The sequence below is a fragment of the Microtus pennsylvanicus genome, chromosome 19 (genome assembly GCF_037038515.1).
Source record: "Microtus pennsylvanicus isolate mMicPen1 chromosome 19, mMicPen1.hap1, whole genome shotgun sequence".
Lineage (NCBI taxonomy): Eukaryota > Metazoa > Chordata > Mammalia > Rodentia > Cricetidae > Microtus > Microtus pennsylvanicus.
Genome location: NC_134597.1, coordinates 12,918,378 through 12,938,893, shown reverse-complemented (window position 1 = coordinate 12,938,893; position 20,516 = coordinate 12,918,378). Strand labels below are relative to the sequence as shown.

At 43.1% G+C, this 20,516-nt stretch overlaps 1 protein-coding gene across 4 annotated transcripts in view; it reads right to left on the bottom strand.

Annotated features, from left to right (window-relative positions):
* The window catches only part of St7 (suppression of tumorigenicity 7), a 234,468-nt gene that overhangs the window by 108,812 nt on the left and 105,140 nt on the right, over positions 1-20,516 (bottom strand). For all 4 annotated transcript variants that reach the window (XM_075953409.1, XM_075953410.1, XM_075953411.1 and 1 more), the window contains exon 2: positions 10,737-10,819. In XM_075953409.1, the coding sequence (XP_075809524.1) occupies positions 10,737-10,819 (83 nt within the window). The remainder of the gene's footprint in view (positions 1-10,736; positions 10,820-20,516) is intronic.

Sequence of the window (20,516 nt, the reverse complement as noted above, 5' to 3'; positions counted from 1 at the left end):
CCTGGAAAGGACACTCTCCAGTCTGCCAAGCTGCCTGGAAGGTATGCAGTGTGCTTCTGGTGTTCAGGTTTTGTGAGCCATAACCCATGCTTAGTGTGTGAGGTCCTTCTGTCTGTGTGTTGCTTTTCTTGGTTAATGAATAAAGAAACTGCCTTGGCCTGTTGATAGGGCAAAACTTAGGTAGGCAAGGATGAATGAACTAAATGCTGGGAGAAAGAAGAGTGGAGTCAGGAAGATGCCATGGATTCACGGCCAGAGATAGACGTGCTGAATCTTGCCGGTAAGCCACTGCCACATGGCGATACACAGATTAATAGAAATGGGTTAAATTAATATAAAAGTAAGCCAATAAAAAACTAGAGCTAATGGACGAAGCAGTGATTTAATTAATACAGTTTATGTGTAGTTATTTCAGGGCTAAGCTAGCCGGGTGGCAGGGACAAACAAGCAGGCCCTTCCTCCTACACATGCTAAGCTGAGTTTTGGTGATGCAGCTGCCTCTCAGTCATTCCTGTTCCTATAAATTAACCTCTCACCTAAGCAACCCCAGAAGGTTCCTTAGTTTAGCAGGCTTGACTTACATAGTACCCCTGTTGGTCTGTCACTGAGTCCGTGTCTGGGGAGAGCAAATGTTTCCGCATTTCCCCAAGAATAGTGCTGTGCAATCCTAGTCCACAGTCAGGTTAGTACTGCATCTTATCTGTCACTGGGGTGTTAACAGAAAGCACTGTGACAAGGCAGTGCTCAGCTACAGTACTGAGCAGCCAACAAAGCCTCAATTACAAGAGGACAAACGTTCCAAGACTCCCTCATCCTTGGTCACAGAGTGAACCACGGGCAGTGGTTCTCAGCCGGTAGCAATGAAGTTTTTGCTCTGCTTCCCCCTGTGCTATGCTATTGGAACACCTACTATGCCATAGCCTGCTCATTTCATCCCACAGCGTCAAGTATTCCTAACTACCCAGGAGTGATATCCCAGGTCACACAATCAAGTCCCTGCCCTACAAGTCCATGCTGCAGACCCACAGTGCCTCTGACATGCCAGTATCCACTGCATACACAAAACCTTGAGATTCAGATTCCTGAGTTCCTCTAGCAGAACCAGAGATCAGCTCTAAAATGGCCCTTAAGGAACAATGTAGGGAATCCACTTACAGATGAGGAACAAAGCTGTTCAACAAGATGCAGTAGCCTGACCTAGATCTCAAAGCTAATGAAATTGTTGCTTAGCCCGAAGGCCCAGCTTTCTGCCACTCTTTCTAAACTTCTTTATTAAATAAAATTAAAAAAAATAATAACAATGCTTCATTTAAACCAGAACTGACACACAGGCAGCCCTTCAATTCCCTCTGACAGTATGTCTATGCTTAGTTGTAAAAACCAATTCAGAAGCAGTCTATCAAATATGACCAGATAATTCAGCCCAAGAGGAAAATTACTTCAACATTTGCATTAGAACAAAAGACAACCCTTCTCTCTAGACCTTCCTACCTTTTCAGTGCAGAAAGACAGACAGGTAGGTTACTCAGGAAGTTGTTTGGGGGCAGGGAGCTGTGTCTTCCCAAACTTGTCATTAATCAATTCTACTGTCCCATCTGTGTAGTGGGGACACCAGAATCAAGAATGGTCCCTGTCTTTATAGTGCGTATCAAAGGAAAAGGAAAAAAGGAAGGACTTGCAGCTGTCCCAAATGTCAAACCAAGCCCTTTAATTTGAGGTATTAGCAAAAAAATCTTCCACGTATTCCAGGACTCATCAGACGTGGAGGGAACACTCTGCAATATTTTCAAAGTGTTGAACAGATCCAAATGGGCAGATGGTGTTATTTAATGCAGATGTATTTGGTGTCACTTTGAATACATTTCCCTGGTACATACCGACACTGTAAACAGTAAAGCACTCATAAACAAATTCAGATTTAAAAACAGTTCTTAGACATGCTAGTTTAGCAGCCCTGACGTACTGAGAGGCAGGGGTAGACTCTCGAGTCTACCAAATAACTTAAAGAGTTTAAAAGGTAAAATTACACATTTCTTAGTTTTAAAACCTTAACTCTCTACTACCCTACTCTAGCCGTGCACCATCCCTACAGTAATACAGATTAAGTAGGATGGTGTAGTAAGAGCAGCGGGCAGCGTTCCCAGCGCCCAGCTGCCCGCATGGTTAGCTTTACACCCGAAATAATTACACAGAAACTGTATTCTTTTAAACACTGCTTGGCCCATTAGTTCTAGCGTCTTACTGGCTAACTCTCACATCTCGATTAACCCATTTCTAACGATCTGTGTAGCACCACAAGGTGGTGTCTTACCGGAAAGGATCTTCACCTGCGTCCATCTTGAAGAGGAGAGCTATGGCGACTGTCTGACTCGGCTTTCTTTCTCCCAGCATTCTGTTCTGTCTACTCTACCCACCTAAGGGCTGGCCTATCAAAGGCCAAGCAGTTTCTTTATTAATTAACCAATGAAAGCAACAGATAGATGACATTCCCACATCAGAATGGGAATTCAAACCATCAATAGGGTGTGGCATTTAGGAAGCCAAAGTTGAGTCTACCTAGTTAAGGGCAAACTCACTCTTTGTTGAAAGCTAGGATCAATTACCTTGGCTGGTTATCTGGATTCTCTGGGACTTTTTCTAGGGTGTGGTCAGGTCAGGGAGAACCCAGTTAGCACTGGGAGGGCAAAGAGGACACAGTGATGAAAACACTTGATGGAGAGCTGATAGTAGAATCTTAAAGATTTGGGGGGTTGTAGGAGTTCTTTGTTTGCTTTTGCTTATTTTAAAAAAGAAAGGCTCACACACATTTTTGAAAGGGAAAAGAACCCATGAAAAAATAAAATCTGAAGATGTAAAAGTATAAATGACCAAGAGACTTGATGCCAAGATCCCAGGAATCTTAGCCATCCTCCCTTGGCAGGAAGGTTACTGTGTGTGTGAGTGCACACATGAGTATGCTTTGGGGGTGTGGAGATGGGATGCGTGTGTGTGTGTGTGTGTGTGTGTGTGTGTGTGTGTGTGTGCGTGCATTGTATGCCTGTGCGTGTGGGTGTACTCACTCATGTGTATACACATTACTTTCTTTAATTAGCAAGAGCAGATCACCTGAGCATATGAGATAAACCAAGACAACTGATGAGCACTGCCGTGATATCCATTACTATTTTTAATCTCCTTTGAATTCTTGTGTGTATTCTTCTCCATCATACTGTCAGTCTTGAGGAATTGTGTGGACGGGGTTTTGAAAGGGTCTGTGGGTATGATGGAGAAGAATACCTAATTGTCATGGCCAAATGGGAAAAGGAAAAACTCTCTCCTCTTAAAAACACTGTAGTCTTCCACTCTACCGCAGGCCTGCTTCAGAGACCAGATTTTTCTTCTCCTTTCCATTCCCTCATTCATCTAATTGACGTCTATTTGGTCCATTTCTGTGAGTCTGTGAAAACGAAAACTATCAACTTCTCTAACCTGCTGGTAGCCACCTTCCCAGGCAGCACTTTACTGAAGGCAGAATGGCAGGGCAAAGCCACGGACAGTGCATGCGGTGGTGTGGATGTGGGGGGGAGATGCCCTCCCCCATCAACACCCGAGGCAAGTCGAACTGGCCCCAGGGCCCATGAGCTTCAACACTCAGGAGGTGCTCATTGCTACAAGAGGTGAACTAGCCAGGGTAAAGCAGGAGAGTTCACCCCGGTGGTGAGGACAAGGGAAAGCTGGTGGGCTGATTAACCATGCAACTACCCAGGCCCAGAATCAGGGTTCTCTGTTGGCCCACCCCAATATCCACCCCATCTGTGATCTGCTGGAGCATATGAAAGGACTGGTCCTGCAGATACAAAGTTGCGGGATCTCCATGACAGGGCAACAATAGGCTAACCCAGAGGAGTTCCAGAGAGGGGCCATCGATAAAGTAGCAGAAACCAGAGGCCTCGAACCAAAGACTCTGCAATGAACACTTGCAAGGAAAGATAGTGGATAAAAGGATTAACTGCATGACTCACTGTGTCACACCACAGCTTCCATGATGAGGCTGATTTTATTCTTCTTTTTTCTTTCCTCTTAAATTTTTTTATTTTATTTGGGGGAATGTTGCAAGAGCAGAGGGTGGATATGAAGGGATGGGGAAATGAATGGGATGGAGACGCGTGGTGTGAAAGCCACAAAGAATAAATAAAAAAAAGAAAGCTAAAATAATTATGGAGAATGAAATCCTATTGTCATCCCACAGGGCTGAGCAACCCCTCCTGGATGTCTGGTCCTTAGGTGTGTTCTGGTTTGCACTGGGTGACTTCTGGGTGTTCTGGCTCTAGCCCTTCAGCTGCACAGCTTGTCAGTTTACCAATCTGTGCGCTAATGGACACTGGAAAAGATAAATGGCGGTATCTATCTTCCTGTCTATCGCTAGTTTATCTTCTCCAGTTCTGCTGTGTCTAATTGTTAATCCAATCTAATGCTCTTCTTCACAGACCCTGGTTAGCATATATATGTCCGTGTGTGTGTGTGTGTGTGTGTGTGTGTGTGTGTGCGCGCACGCGCGCGCGCGCCTGGTCCATTTTCATGGTGAACCCAAGACACCGTAAGTTGGTAGGGCTCAATAGGCCTCCTCTTCCCTTCATTGTCTGCAGGCTCCCCCGCAATCTGGGCCCCACAACATCTCTCATTCCGAATGTTAGAGCTGAGAGATAGGTTGCTTAATTCCTGACACAATCTGGCATCTACGTGCTACTCTGCACAATTTAGAACCCCTCCTACTCGAGTGTCCCCAAGTCTTTTTCTTTTCACCCTGAGCTCCGAATTGTCATTATTCACTGTCTATGAATAACGGGTCAAGTTCTTGAGATGAACTGTTGAAAGGGGACAGAACAAGCACTTCATTTTGTTACTGTGAACAGGGATAAAAGAGGACTTAGACAGATGAGATTTGAACCTTGCTATTTACCTGCTCTATAGCCTTGGGCCCAATGACTTCATCTTTGTGTCTGTTTTCACTCAGCATACAAACACATGCGTGATACCCACATTTGCATTTTAATGAATGCCAAGTGAAGCAATGCATGCGAGGTGCTTATTCAGTACCTGGTCCAGTAGGAACTCAACTACTGGTTTTCTTTTCTTTTCTTTTTTTTTTAGTTTGTTCATTTGTTTTTTTGGTGTTTAACTGATTGAAAAGAACTTTTTTTTCTTTTTTGAGACAGGGTTTCTCTGTAGCTTTGGAGCCTGTCTAGACCAGGCTGGCCTCGAACTCACAGAGATCCACCTGCCTCTGCCTCCCGAGTGCTGGGATTAAAGGCGTGTGCCACCACCTCCCGGCTGAAAAGAACTTTTTAATTAAAATATGATCACCTCATTTCTCTCCTTCCCTTCTCTCCCCCCAATCACTCTCACACCCACCTTGCTCTGCCCTAAATTCATGGCCTTTCATATTTCATTGTCAGCCCACACACAATCATAAATCTATGAAGAGAACTTGTTCAGTCCAGCTAGCATTATTTGTATGCATACAGTTTCAGGGCTGACCAGTTAATGTTAGATAACAACTAGGGGGCTCGTGCCTGAGGAAGACTATTTCTCCCCCACTCAGCATCCCTCAGTTCCCTGTAATTCTTGGCTTAGGGGTGGAGGTTCCTTTCACCCCTCATCAAAAAAACGTCTCTTTAAAACAGAGGAGACCATTACAGGAAGCCGTAACTGATCTAAAGGCAGAGAACACACCATCAGGGGGATGCTTACTCCAGTTGATCCATTTGTAACACCTAAGGCTCAGCGAGCATCATGGAGGAGGGATCAGAAAGACTGCCACGCCAGAGAACCAGGAAATCAATTGTGAGATTGTATCTTCTAGAACCAACAACCCATGATACCACAACAACGTGGCTTCCAAAACAAGATCTGAGCAAGAACAGCTCCAATAGACGGGGTTCATTTCTTACGACTGAATTACAAGATCTGAGCAAGGACAGCTCCAATAGACGCGGTTCATTTCTTACGAATGAATTACAAGATCTGAGCAAGCTAGGATTAATTGGGGGAGGGGGAGGGAAATGGGAGGCGGTGGCGGGGAAGAGACAGAAATCTTTAATAAATAAATAAATTAAAAAAAAAAGAAAAAAAAAAACAAGATCTGAGCAAGGACAGCTCCAATAGACGCGGTTCATTTCTTACGACTGAATTCTGTGTTGTCTCTTCTGCCACTCTCCAAAATGGTGCTTCTTGTAATCCAAACCACGAACTAGGATTTTTAATTTACTTTTCTCCTTTTCTTTACTTTGTTACTTATTTTAACTTTTAAAAGTAGGCCTAACATGCTTTTTTACACCTTTCCATATATCATATATGTACACTATATATACATAAAGGCAGAGGGGCACATCTATACACAAGTTAATCCGGATACAATGTGCCATGTATAAATTTCAATATCACATACAGCAATTTCTCTATCAATAATTTGAGGGGGAAAGGCAGTTATTTTCTCTACATGTCCACCTTTCTATTTTAAAGCAAAAACAAAGCTCCAATATTTTCTCTTTGGAGCATTGCCTGGAGGAGCTGCTTGTGCAGACTGGACACACCTTGATAGCAGCTGCAGAATGGACCTGGCAGCCGGGCGGTGGTGGCTCACGCCTTTAATCCCAGCACTCGGGAGGCAGAGGCAGGCGGATCTCTGTGAGTTTGAGACCAGCCTGGTCTACAGAGCTAGTTCCAGGACAGGCTCCAAAACCACAGAGAAACCCTGTCTCGAAAAACCAAAAAAAAAAAAAAAAAAAAAAAACCAGAATAGACCTGGCAAGCTCAGAGTATGAGGAAGAGCGCCTTTCATGGGGCAGGAGCCAGCCTATGCGGGGGCAAGCCCATGCCGGCCAGGCAGAGGCTCCATGAAGTCAAGCAGGAAGAGGCTGCCTGCATGGGAGTGGCCACAGGAACCACAGAGACACATAACAGGGCAAATTCACCACCAGTCTAAACTAGTCAGGAAAAGCTACCAGTCAGATATGTCTAGTCAAATATGTATCTATTTGTAAAGAAATTAAGGTAAAAGCAGCTTTTGCCAATTTTTATTGTTGCTTTGTCTTTCGAGACAAGGATTCTCTGTAGCTTTTGGAGCCTGTCCTGGAACTCTCTTTGTAGAGCAAGCTGGCCTCAGACTCCCAGAGACCCGCCTGCCCCTGCCTCCCGAGTGCTGGGATTAAAGGCGTGCGCTACCACCGCCCGGCTGTCTCACTCTCCACAGTGGAAATAGAAGGCTTTTGTTTTTATCTGTCTTCTTAAATACTAAACGACATGGCGATTTCTGATCCTAGCGTAGGAGTCTCAAGGGTCTCAGACAGCCAGCTTCCCAGGAGCAGCTCTGTACTCGGAGTGTGTGCCGGGCACCCATTGCTGAGGAAAGCAGCGAGCTGTCTCCCTGATGCCTGCAAGCAAACTGCTCGGCATTCCATGCACACAGCCATTTTGCAAAGCATCTAACTCTCTCCTCCTGGAAATGCTCTCAGAAGAAAAAAAACAGCGGCAAGCGTAGAATCCTCACCCCAAATCCATGTTAAAGCCAGCAGAGCTGAGTCCCTAGAGGCAGTGTGATAGACCCCACAGTCAACCATCTCTAAGGAAGGAAGCAATCAATAGCTATTACTGCCTACTACAGCTATGCCCTCAGAAAAGGCCAATATACTGTAGAAAGGCCATTCATATCCTTCCTACGTGACAGGTTTCTCTGTTCTAGATATTTCATCAGTCCTGAATGGTTTCTGCTTCTACCATGTAGCCCAGCAGTGACCATGCAGCTTCAGCAGCCGCATCCAAACACCGGAGAAGATGTGGCCAGCCCCAGTCTGCAATAGCAGCGGAGAGGCCCAGGGAAATCCCTTTACCATGGGTTCTTCAACCAGCCCTGAGTCAGAGGACTGACAACCCTCGAGCTGACTAACCAGAAAGAAAGGAAACACCCTCCACCGAGACAATTAATTTACAGCCTGCAAAGCCCCAGCAAGAGCCTTCCGGAATGAAATGCAGAAAGGCCTGCAGGCGGCAGGCTGGAGGCAGCTGGCAGTTAACTGGCTGGGCAGTGAACTCAGTGAGGAAAGACAGGCGACTGCCGTGTAAGACAGCCTGGGTTCACTTCTGCTCCGCCCCTCGCCCGCTATGGAGCCCAAAGGCTTGAGGCACACGGAAAGGGCAGCAGCAATTGTGCTACTGAGCAGAGGAAAGGAGAAGCTGGACTCAGTGCCAGGCACAGCAAGCATCATGCACGCAGGCTGGGTTCTCAACGGAACCTTCTGAGAACAGGAACGTGTGGACAAAACTGCCTTTTCCCCAGTCCAGTGCGTTACTGGATTCAGTATAAATCATTCCCGCCCCCAGTTTGCCTCCCCTATTTGTTTAATCAAAAGCATATCAGGACTATATCATAAAAGAATGTTAAAAATATATTATTTAAAGTGGGCCAGGTGGTGGTGGCACATGCCTTTAATCCCAGCACTCGGGAGGCAGACATAGGCAGATCTACCTAGGAATTCAAAGCCAGCATGGTCTAGAAATTCCAGAACAACCAGGTGAGCTTACTTTACCACAAAGAATCCCAAGAGTTTCTTTTCTTTCCTTGAAAAGTCTCAGATTTCCCATATGAAAACAGAAGGCTTGGGCCTAATGACCGGGGAGTCCTAGGAAGACCACAAGGTCCTAGAAAGTCCACATTGCTCGGGCCTTGTGCTCTTCCTCCTCAGTCACTGGGACGCTGGCCATGACTCTCTTTTTGCTGCTTTCCACTACTACCCATGACTTGTCTCCTGGCTATTGATCAGCTAGCTCCCAGCAGGCTAAGATAATTCCCTCCCTAGCCCCAAGTAGCAAGCACGCAGCCTCCTAAAGAAAAACCTTGCATTTAATCAATAAAATTGGAAGCTTTTGGAGTGATTCATTCTTACCCTTTTGCTGTTTAGCTGATTTCCCCACTGCCGAGGTTTCCTAGCAATGCAGTTCCTACCGACTTTGTTCAACCAAGTCATTCACCATTTTTCTCTGCCCTAAGTCAACATTTAGAGATTGACAACTTATTTTTCTCCTTTATTCCTTGTCCTAGTCAGATTCAAAAAGAGAATTTTGTTCTCTTTTTGTTGACGTTCTGGGTTACCCTACAAGCTCAGTTAAATTCTTGCAGGTGGTGAGCTCTCAGCACTGTGGTTTCAGATTTTCAGGTCTCGTGTTTTGTTAAAATCTCCTCGGTCTCCAATCACGTTACCAAGGCTGGAAATGCACGTGGGTTTCTACAATATCTCTGCTGAGTAAAATAACACCATCCATAGTCACTATTATTTCACAAGAGAATTTTAACATTAAAAACCAGGAGGAAGCAATGTTAGAATAAGATACAGTTCCTGGGTAGAATAATTAATAACCAACCTCATGGCTTTATGAGCAAGGCTCCATAGCAGTGTCCTGACTTCTCTCAACTTTCCTGTACAGAGATGAGATGTCAGAGATGCTTGTGTGGGCCATGGATGCTTAAGAGGCAGGCACGGGGCTACACACTACAGCACCTGCCGTTTATGGATGGGTTTTAGGAGATGGCCGCTTGTCTCGGGCTGGCGTTTGCACCCAGATTTGGGCTTTCGCCATAGAGTTCTATCTTGGGGTGGCACCTGCTGATTTTCTTAATATCCCAACTCCATAAAGCCAACTTTGCACATTTCACATAACCCATGTGATACAGACATAACAAGTTGAACCTCGATATGCTCTTGTCTCAAGAGGAGGTGCCCACACTGCCATTTTCTACTTCCACCTATGTGTAGAATCTGCCTTTCTCCATCTTATGTGCTCAGGCTTCTGAAATCTTTCATTATTCCAGGTAGATGCATTCTCTTTGCTCAATATGTTTGTACCCATCTTCCCTTAATTTTTTTCTAATGATAATTTATTTTTATTATTATTAACTCTGTAATCGTTTATGTGTGCCTATTTCTATAATAGTTAATAATAATGTTATGCATAGTGAAAACATCTTTTTAAAGTCTCTCCCTTAAAGAATATTAAATTATGTGGGAATGGTCTCATTGAGTTTAGACAGTCCTATAATGTTCTCTAAAGTGAACTATATTAGGTAATAAAATTTTGCATATCTACAGCCATTAGAGACTTTAAGATAATGAAATTGTACAGGTGATATTTTTTTTAACTATTTGAGGGTTTTTTAAGGAAGCAATAAAGAAATAAATGTAAACATTGAGAGAAAAGGAGATAAAGGGAGGAAAAGTTGAGGACTGCCACAATCCATGCCAACACATTTAAAAGCAATAAGCAATATTCCTGCTGATATTAAACCCAATAATCCATTATGATAAATATATGAAGAATGGTCTTAGTTGAACCGAGCCACTTTGATACATCAGCAATAACTATCTGTCTGTCTATCTAACTTTTGTGACGATGGGGACTGAAACCAGGGCTTCATGAATACGATGCAAGTTTTCTACCACTGAGCTGCAACCCCAGCATATTATACATGGTAGGACACTAAAATTTGTACTGGAAACATCTTCTCTTATTTTCCTTCATACAAAAAAAAAGGATTGATGGTCACATATCCAGAGCATGTGACCTGGGTAGGACAAATCTTCTCTTCAGTCCTATGTAACACGTACACACGTGCAAGAGGAACGCTGAAAACGACCTGTGTGTACTCTCCCAGATTCACTAACATACATGCTAATAAGTTTTTAGATCAGATTTCCATCACTTACCAAAATAAGTCCGGATATTAGTGAGGAAGTGCCTGTCAGGGCCACGTAGAACTTCGGTGTTAACGTGTTCAAAAACATGCTCACTGGGGAAAAAAAGGAAAAGGGGAGAAGAATTAGAAAGGCATGACTGTATCAGTAAAACTTACTCTTTGTTTCTTAAGATTATGTGTGCATGTGTGTGTCTGCGTGTGCATGTGTGTGCGCATCTGTGTGTGTGCATGGTGTGTGTTTGGTCTACATGTATGTACGTGTACTACAAGCATGCAGTATCCAAGAAGGACAAAAGACAACATCCAAATCCCCAGAACTGCACTTACAGATGATAGTTGTAGCTGCCACGTGGGTGCTAGGAACTGAATTCCCACCCTCTGCATGAACAATGAGTGCTCTTAACTACTGAGCCATCTCACAAGCACCTAACTCATTTACTTTGCTTCCTTGTGAAATCACTTGTTTCTGGTGACCAGAATTCCCAGAACCATAGCAAAGTCCAACTGGTACACTGATTCAGAAAAGCAGGTATCAGGTTATACCCTAAATGATAAAATACCTGCCAGGAAAAATGAGCCTATTGGTACAGCAGTGGTCTGACTGTTAGGGGTGTATCCAATGGTTTTCTGGTTGGATTGAAGCCTGTTCCATAGAAAGGGATTTATGCCTAGTTATTTAAAGCTGGTCAGAGGTTTTTGGCTTAGAAAGGCACAGATCTTTGTTACCTACTGCTATCATTTTGCTCAATGGAAAATTCAGATTGCCTTCTAAAATATTAACATTTGTGTCCATAGATTAGGGCTATTTTCAAACCGAGTCAGATAAATTTCTTTTTGCAGCAGATACCCAGCAATTCATACTCATAACCGGTCAATATGCTGGGAATAAAACCAGGGCTTCATGAATACGATGCAAGTTTTCCACCACTGAAGGTGTGAAGGGGTCATGGAGAGCAGCTGAGGTTTGGCACTGAGAAAACACCAGGCGAGGCCATGGGTGAAGGTGCAGCCTCAGTGGTGGTTGAAGGCCCAGGGCTGAAGGTGATGCAAAGAGACTGAGACTTGGCATCATAAAGAAAGCCCACACTACTGGTGCAGCCCAGTTGCAGCAAGAGACCCCAGCATTTAGGAGGTGTCAGTACCATAGCCTGACCACCAAGAACAGCAGCAGCGGTGAAGAGGAAGCAGCAGGAGCTTAGAAGACAAACTGTGTGTGCTGCAGAAGGTGGAGTTAGAACAGAGACCACAGCCCTTTGGAGGAATGCAGAAGGTCCTGAAGGAATCCCGGATATGGAACATTTAGTTATTCACACAGTTTGGTTTTGCTCTGTTCAAAATTGTGACTGCACTCTGGTTCTTCCCTCTTGATGTAAGAAAGTGTTTAACTTAATTTTGATTTCACAGGAATCCACAGTAGAGAGATATTGAACTTTTAAGGGAAACTTGGGATTTTTAAAGAGACTGAACTTTTAATGTGTTTGAATTTATAAACATGCGGGACTTTTAAACTTATTCATGTTTCATATTGTGAGTTTTATATTAATATGTCATTGGGGAATAAGTGAGAAAGAAAAGATTCTAATTGAAAAACGATGCACTTGTGTGTCAGGTTGCCAAACGGTGATTTGTGCTTGCTAGTTTTATGTCAACCTGAAATAAGTCATCTGAGAGAAGGGAACCTCAATTAAGAAAATGCCTCCCAAAGATCTGGATGGAAGCAAGCCTGTAGGGCATCTTCTTAATTAGTGATTGATGGATGAGGGACCGGCCCATTGTGTGTGGTGCTACCTTGGGCTGGTGGTCCTGGGTTCTATAAGAAAGCAGTTGAACAAGCCATGAGGAGCAGGCCAGTAAGCTGCACCCCTCCATGGCGTCTACATCAGTTTCTCTCTCCAGGTTCCTACCATGCTTGTTCTTGTACTGACTTCCTTTAGTGATGATGGTGTAGAAGCTGGATAAGCCCTGTCCTCCCCAGGTTGCTCTGGTCATGGTGTTTCATCACAGCAATAGTGACCCCAAGATAGGCAGCAATGTAGACCTGAGGCAGTCACCAGCAAAGTAGTTTGGGAAAATGAAAACCACCATGGATATTTGGTAATGCTGGCTATTACAGGATGCCCAAAATGAATGATAAAGGAAACCACTGCCCACCAAGAGCTTCATTCTTGGCCGTTCACAAATAACACATAACTCCTGTCTCTGCTGCCATTTAACATGCTGAGATGCAAGGCTCTGGAAATCCACTAAAATTGCAGCTGAAGGGATGCTTTTTTTTAAAAAAAAAATGGGAATAAAGTATATTTATAATATATCTGTAAATAGTCTTTTTTCTAGAGATATTTTACTATAGAGCATTTGTATAACTACAAAACCAGTTTTCCATCCAGTCGGTTGAGCTGGGATTAAAGGCGGAGCAGGAGCACTTCTACTTCAGCTCCCGCTCCTCCCCTTCCCCCCTCTTGCCCTGGGCTCCTAGCCTCAGCTCTCAAGTGCACAGGCCTCTGAAGAAACCCAATGGCACTTATCTTTGTGAGGGAGAAGCACGGAGATTTATTTTTAGACTCATTCCTAAATCATTCTGTCTACTCTTCTTCTACCCTGATGTTGCCTTGGCAACTTTACAGATAAACTGTTTCTGCCCTCCAGAGCAGCCAGTTCCATCAGAACACCTTCCTTTTCTCAGCTGTGACCCGAGAAGGTATTGTTGGAGCATGCTATATTAGTATGAACAAGGCAGCATTAGGTCTTCATGTCACCTCCTGCCTTGCTAGGGAGAGGTCATCTGACACATTTTCCTGTCATCGGGCTCAAAGCCCCAGGACCCTAAGGACCAGTGAAGCAAGATCCCAGATGGTGAGTTCCCTTCTGCTTACAAATGCACACTGCTAAAAATCTGCATCCTGATGGAAAACTAGAGAAAAATGTTCACATGTCATATTCTCAGTCATTTGTGCTAGCTTTGAATCTAAGTTTAAAGGTGATTTTTAAAAGTCAAATATAAATACAGCAGAAGTAATTTTCTGATGCCTTGTACTTTGTATCCTCCCCGTTATCCCCTTGCCCCACGTGTGTGTGTGTGTGTGTGTGTGTGTGTGTGTGTGTGTGTGTGTGTGAGCGCATGAGCGCTATCTAAAGTTCACATGCAAGATGAAATGCACATCAGGTAGATCCAATGACTACCTCTTCAATAAGCCAAGAATCTCCCAGATATTGTGAGATACAATGCCCAGAGAGCATGACATTGGCTATACAGCAGCTTTAAATTTAATCATTTTGGAGGAAGGAGAAGGGAGAAATAGAATTATAGTATAACCTCAAAATTAAGAGAAAAACTTTTAAGAAAGAAATTGGAATAAAGACTTACCCTACCAAACTCCAAAGACACTTTTCTTTTTAAGGCAATTTTATATGCAAATAGTTTCCAAATGCATTGTGTATACTTGACTTTGCCCTTCAGTAGAATGCCTCTAACAAATTTCATTCTTTCAGCAGTAACTCTACCAACACAGACACAAACTGTACCACTGTTAGCATGCAGTGACGCTTCCAGAAACTGACTTAATTCTTACGTCAACACTATTTCCCTCCAAAACTAAGTGATAGACGTATTCTTCAAGCCTTTTCGCGTTCTTTTTACCATGTGGTGTGCCAATCCAGGAGTAACTATTATTTTCACTGTGTGCCTGCTCTAATGTGCTCTCTCTCCCTTAAGACGTGCTATTTAAAATCTGCTGTAAACTCAAAGGCAGATAATCAACTGCGGTTCAGGGAGCTATGTATGTCCAATGTGTATCAGGCCCTGCGTAAAGTTCTGATGACTCAAACGTGCTTGACATGTAATTCTTGTCCTTAAGGAATTGGGTATTTTTTTGAGAAGCAAACATGGAAACAAGATAACAGTCTATTATGATTCCGAGAGCCACGGAGGTGCTCTTTCCTCAGCCCTGGCTGGAGCGGTAGACAACGTGCACCAACGTGCTCCTTTGAGAAAGCCTCCAATAGTGCCCCAGAGGACATGCACTGGAAACATGCAAAGTAGGAGCTGTTGACTGACAGCCAACATGAAGGGGTTCTTTGGTAATCCTCTGAGGCTCTGCTGTGTGTATTCTATGCATTGGCTTTTTTTCCTCATTTAATGCCTGGGGTCTAATTGGAAAAGCTAGACTGCTGGGTTCTTGGCGAGCAGAGAATCACTGGCACGAGTGACACTTGTTGTCGTGGACAACTGTGGTGAGTGATGTAAAAACACTCCCAGAATTCCTTGTGTTCACACTGGAGGGGACCTACAGTGTCAGCTGTGCAAAACGCTTTCTATCTTTTTGAGAGAAATTTTGGCACTGACTTCTCACTTATCCCTCCTTCACTGGAATTTACACAAAAAATATTGTAGAAACGTCTATGGTTAGGTTTAGAAGAATGCATGCTGCAAAGTTGAATATAGGAATTTATTACCTAACGTGCCAGAGATAACTGCCTAACTGGAAGTTAACAATATTGGCAACAGTAATGTTCTATGGCAAATAACTTAAATATAAAATCCATAGCAATAACAAGAAAGGCAACGAGGACATTAACAAGAGTAGAAAAAGACATCGGTACTTCCTGATAAATCTTCTACATTTATTAATATTAGCTAATTCATTTAGCTATATAAATGGGCCAAAGAAGCAACTGTAAGTCACAGCGTGGTAAACCCCAAATTTAATTCCAGGTTCAATTTCAATTTTTCTTTCTTTCTTCCTTCCCTCCCCTCCCGTTCCCTTTTCTTCCCTTCCCCTTTCTTTCTTGCTCTCTCTCTCTCTCTCTCTCTCTCTCTCTCTCTCTCTCTCTCTTTTTCTCTCTCTCTCTCTCTCTCCCCCCTCTCTTTCTCTTTTCATTCTCTAAAAGTTCAGAAACTACCATACTTCTTTTTGGGGGTAGAGCTACCATCCAAACCAAAGTCTGCTGGTAACTTGTTGTGTATGATCCAGACAACAATTGGTTCTCAACCTGTGGGTGGTGACCCCTATGGGGCCAAGTGACCCTTTCAGAGTTTGCCTACAAACATCCGAAAACATAGAAATTTATATTAGGATTCACAACAGCAGCAAAATTACAGTTATGAATAGCAACAAAAATAATTTTAAGCTTAGGTGTCACCATAACCCAAAGAACTATATTAAAGGATTACAGCATTAGAATAACCATATTTTCTGTTTTGAATGTGTTTATTAAGTAATAAACTGGGAGGGAAGGTATTGGCAGAGACTGCTCATTTATTTCCCAGCCACCCAGAACTGAAATAATCACACTGAGACTATATTAATTGTAACACTGCTTGGTCAATGACTCTAGTATATTCCTAGCTAGCTCTTACATCTTAAATTAACCCATTTCCATTATCTGTGCATCATCATGAGGTAGTGGCCTACCAGTAAGGTTACAACACATCTGTCTCCTGCAGTGGCTACATGGTGTTCCACTGACTCCACCTACTTTTTCCCAGCATTCAGTTTAGTTTTCCTGCCTAGCTCTTTTCTGCCCTATCACAGGCCAAAACAGCTTCTTTATTCATTAACCAATAAAAGCAACACATGAACAGAAGGACTTCCCACATTAGAAAGGGACAGAGAGAAAAACATTATCTAATTAGGTACTTAAGTTATCCATCAGAAACTCACTGATAAGCTCCCCAGTATAAAGAGTCCAGGCAGAGCCAACTGTCCCCACACAGGATGATTTTGAGTAAAACCAATAACAGAAGGGTGAGTACCAACTCCAATAGAAGTGGACTGGGAAGTTGAGGCTGTCTACTGGACTTATTAGCTGAGTTTTATGTTGAGTTCATGCTGAACCTTCCCACTGCAGGCACATTTATAAGTGGGATCAAAGGGTAACATCTGTGGAAGTGGTTCATCTTCTAGCTGTTCTCCAGGACACAATGTGCTCACTCTGGGACAGCATTACTGTTCTCTTCCCTCTATTAGAGAATCCAGTCCATGCCCAGATGTCAGAGGATACAACGGACTGGGTCTACAATGAAGGCAGGGCAACCCCTCTTCCAGACCTGGCTTCTTTGTAAGACCCAACGGTTGTGAAAATTTCCCAATGTAATGTTGATTACAAGCTGTTGTAGCCATGTCCCTTTGACCCCTGAGTGTACAACCTTGGGAGAACAACCAGGCAGGCTAGGACAGAATAGGCTTGGTGCTTCATTATTAGTATACTTAGCTTTACATTTGCACCAAATAGCCAATTTCTATTCCAGAGGGCACCAAACACTATCTCTCCAGGTCTATGACTAGAAGTGAATCTCTAAGGGTAAATCATAAATGCAGCTTGCTTCACATAATTACTATGGATGAGAGGCAATGAAAAATGGAGCACTAATATTTTCAAATATCAACAAGCCAGTTTCTTTAACAACAACAAAAAAAAAAAAACTCTAAAGGATGCATCTAAATACCAGATGCTCAGTACTGTCTCTGATAGACACGTTCCCAGTTCCTAAGGTGACATTTTTCATGTTCATCTCTATCCTTACTGTCTCAAATGGTGTCCAGTCACTGCTGTCCCTCACTGGGATACAATCTATTCATCTGTGACAAAGAACAAGTTGTGTATACGTAGGACATACAAATATCTGTAAAACCAAGGCAGTTATTTTAGAGATAGGTAAGCATTTGGCTAAAGCCCAATGTTAATGAAGCCACTACCACTAAGTCTGACTGTGGCAATTAACTTCATACCAAGAACGGTAGCACAAACTCAGAAGGGACCCATCTAAGCAGTAATATTAGGAATAGGTATTGCCATGGTGCATGGGGAGTAAAACACTGTATCACTATGACAGTAGCCCAAATCAAATCTTTTTAAAATGGTAGATTGAATAGGACTACACCAAATAAAATAATAATAATAATTAATAATAATAATCAACCAAAGTTTCCTTGTACAAAAAGAACTAAGCATTGGGCATTATATTAACTAAATAAAAAATGTGCTACAAACTATTAAAATTAAAATAATACAGCTTGTACATAAACAGATATTCAGACAAATAGAAGAGAATGGAGAACTGAGAAGTGAACCCACCTACCCAGAGCCAGCTGATCTTTACCCAGGGTGCAAACAATATTCATCGAGAAAGGGTATTTTCAGTAAATGGCTGTGGTAAAACTGGCTGTTTGCATGTAAAGAACGAGACAAGACTCATCTCCTTCAGCTCTTACAAAAATCAACTGAAAACAGATTAAAGACTTCCACATTGTGGCAATGTAGTATGATTAATATAACTCTTACATCCTAAGAGAGTGGAACTTGTGATAGACTTCAAAGGCAGAGTTTATACTGAATTCTGAACTCAAAAGACGCTATCCCCCTTGTACTCAAGCTATCTGCTGGACCTGCCTCAAAAAGAACAATTTAACATCCGACCTCAGTTGTCTTGCCTTTCCCATGTAATCCACTTTTTTTTAATTTATTTATTTATTAAAGATTTCTGTCTCTTCCCGCCACCGCCTCCCATTTCCCTCCCCCTCCCCCAATTAAGTCCCCCCCCCAGCCCGAAAAGCAATCAGGGTTCCCTGTCCTGTGGGAAGTCCAAGGAACCCTCACCTCCATCCAGGTCTAGACAATGGGGATGTTCTACTGGGAACTCACCAAGGCCAGCTGGCCTGGGTCTGGAAAAGCCTGGGATAAAACCGGACTCTCTGAACATAGCTGACAATGAGGACTACTGAGAACTCAAGAACAATGGCAACGGGTTTCTGATCCTACTGCACGCACTGGCTTTGTGGGAGCCTAGGCAGTTTGGATGCTCACCTTACTAGACCTGTAATCCATTTTTTAAAAGATTTATTTATTTATTATATATGTATGCCTGCATGCCAGAAGAGGGCACCAGATCTCATTATAGATGGCTGTGAGTCAGCATGTGGTTGCTGGGAGTTGAACTCAGAACCTCTGGAAGAACAGTCAGTACTCTTAACTGCTGAGCCATCTCTCCAGCCCTGTAATCCACTTTTTAAGCCAAAACATCACTGTAATCTTCAGTTATGTTTCTTCCATGCCCCTGGCCTGGAGTAATGCATGTGTGTTATGATAAGCATTTGCTGGAGATTCCAAATATAGGCTGAAAGTAGTCTTAAAAATTGAATAGCCACCATAATTGTTAAATCCTATATACAGATAGAGCTTGATAAGCAATGATGTTTGTAATAATATCTGTTATCTGGGGTCAGTTGGAGTCATCAAGTACTTAATTCCTTGTAAAATATCTTTAGATATTCCTACTCATTCCTACTCCATGTTGTACTTTCTGGACCATTCAATACAAGCAAAGTCTCTTGTTGGGGACAGACACACAGGATCAGAACAGACCCAGGGAGAGATTCACAAGACAGCCTTCAGGCAGACCCAGAGCCAGACTTACACGGCAGACCGACAGGAGTAATGGAAAACACTGGGAAAGTGAAGTAAGGCAGTCAAATCTGGTTAAATCATACCACTGAAAAAGAAGATGAAGCAATATAAAAACCATAGATACTGATCCGTAACAGGAAAGGACATACGTGCAGAGACATCACATGACATGGTACAAATACTGGTTCAAACGTCTTCCAAAGAATGAAAAGCAAACAGACACAAAACATGTACATGATTTAAAGGGTATTTTCCAGGCTTTATCACAGGCAAAAACAAGATTAGAAATGATGGGAATGTGCGACCGACCCACACCTGCAGAGAAAAATCAAACAAGAACCTTGTTGCTATGAAGAAATGTTCAGGAAAACTCCAGCTTGAAGGATGCTGGAGGAAAGCGTAGCTCTGTTTGCCTGTTGTTGTTTTAAATGTTTAAGATTTATATGTACACCAGTGTTCTGCCTGCGTGTATGTACGAGTACCATGTGCCTGGCTGGCACCTGTGTTTAGAAGAAGGCATTGGGGCCTCTGGAACTGGCGTGGGTACTGGAAACTGAACCTGGGTCATCTGGAACAACGAGCGCTCCAGACAACTGAGCCCTCCCTGCAGCCCTGGAAACTGAATTTTAACCAATGGTTGTGTATGAGTTGACTGCCGTTCTTCCGTCACAGCATCAGCTACAAAGGGTGCTTTCTGTCTCCATGTGGTATTTCCCTCTTCCTTCTTTTCCAGCTCACACAGAGTGGGTGTGTGCCTGTCTCCTCTCCCACTTCCTCAGAGTTTCTGAGGAGTCACCCTATGAATGGCGCTGCATGACATAGAGAGACACACCCGGATGATAGAGGACAGGAGCCTACTATTCTAAACCAGCCATCTGGGGGAGGAGGACAGCTGGAAATCAATTTGCTCCTATCAGATTTCATCAAAATAAGAACATAATGTATGTTTCTATCCCTACCATGCTAGAAAACATAATAGAGCCTGGTTATGTTCCTGAAGTAAAAACCTTTTGTAAATGCAATTTCTAAAGGACTAAAAATGTCAATTACCCTAACATTTTGTTCCCTCTCACAAATGATGCTATAGCAGCAACTACTCATGGGAACTTCATGAAACATCCACGAATGAGTTAAATGCGTTCCATGCATCTTCTTGATTTTAAAATCAATGAATTTAAACAAATGTCATTGTACCCTGTCTGCTTTGACAGGTCAGGAAAGTGAACTTCCGATCACGTCTTGTTCAAAGGCACACAGCTGGAAGGAGCAGATCCAGCGATAACTGTAGACAAATTTACCCTGAAGGCTGAGTCCCAACCACGGTTCTGAGGGCTTCTCCATTGGACATTCCAAAACAGGTCTTGTCCTAGGTGCACACAAACACCTA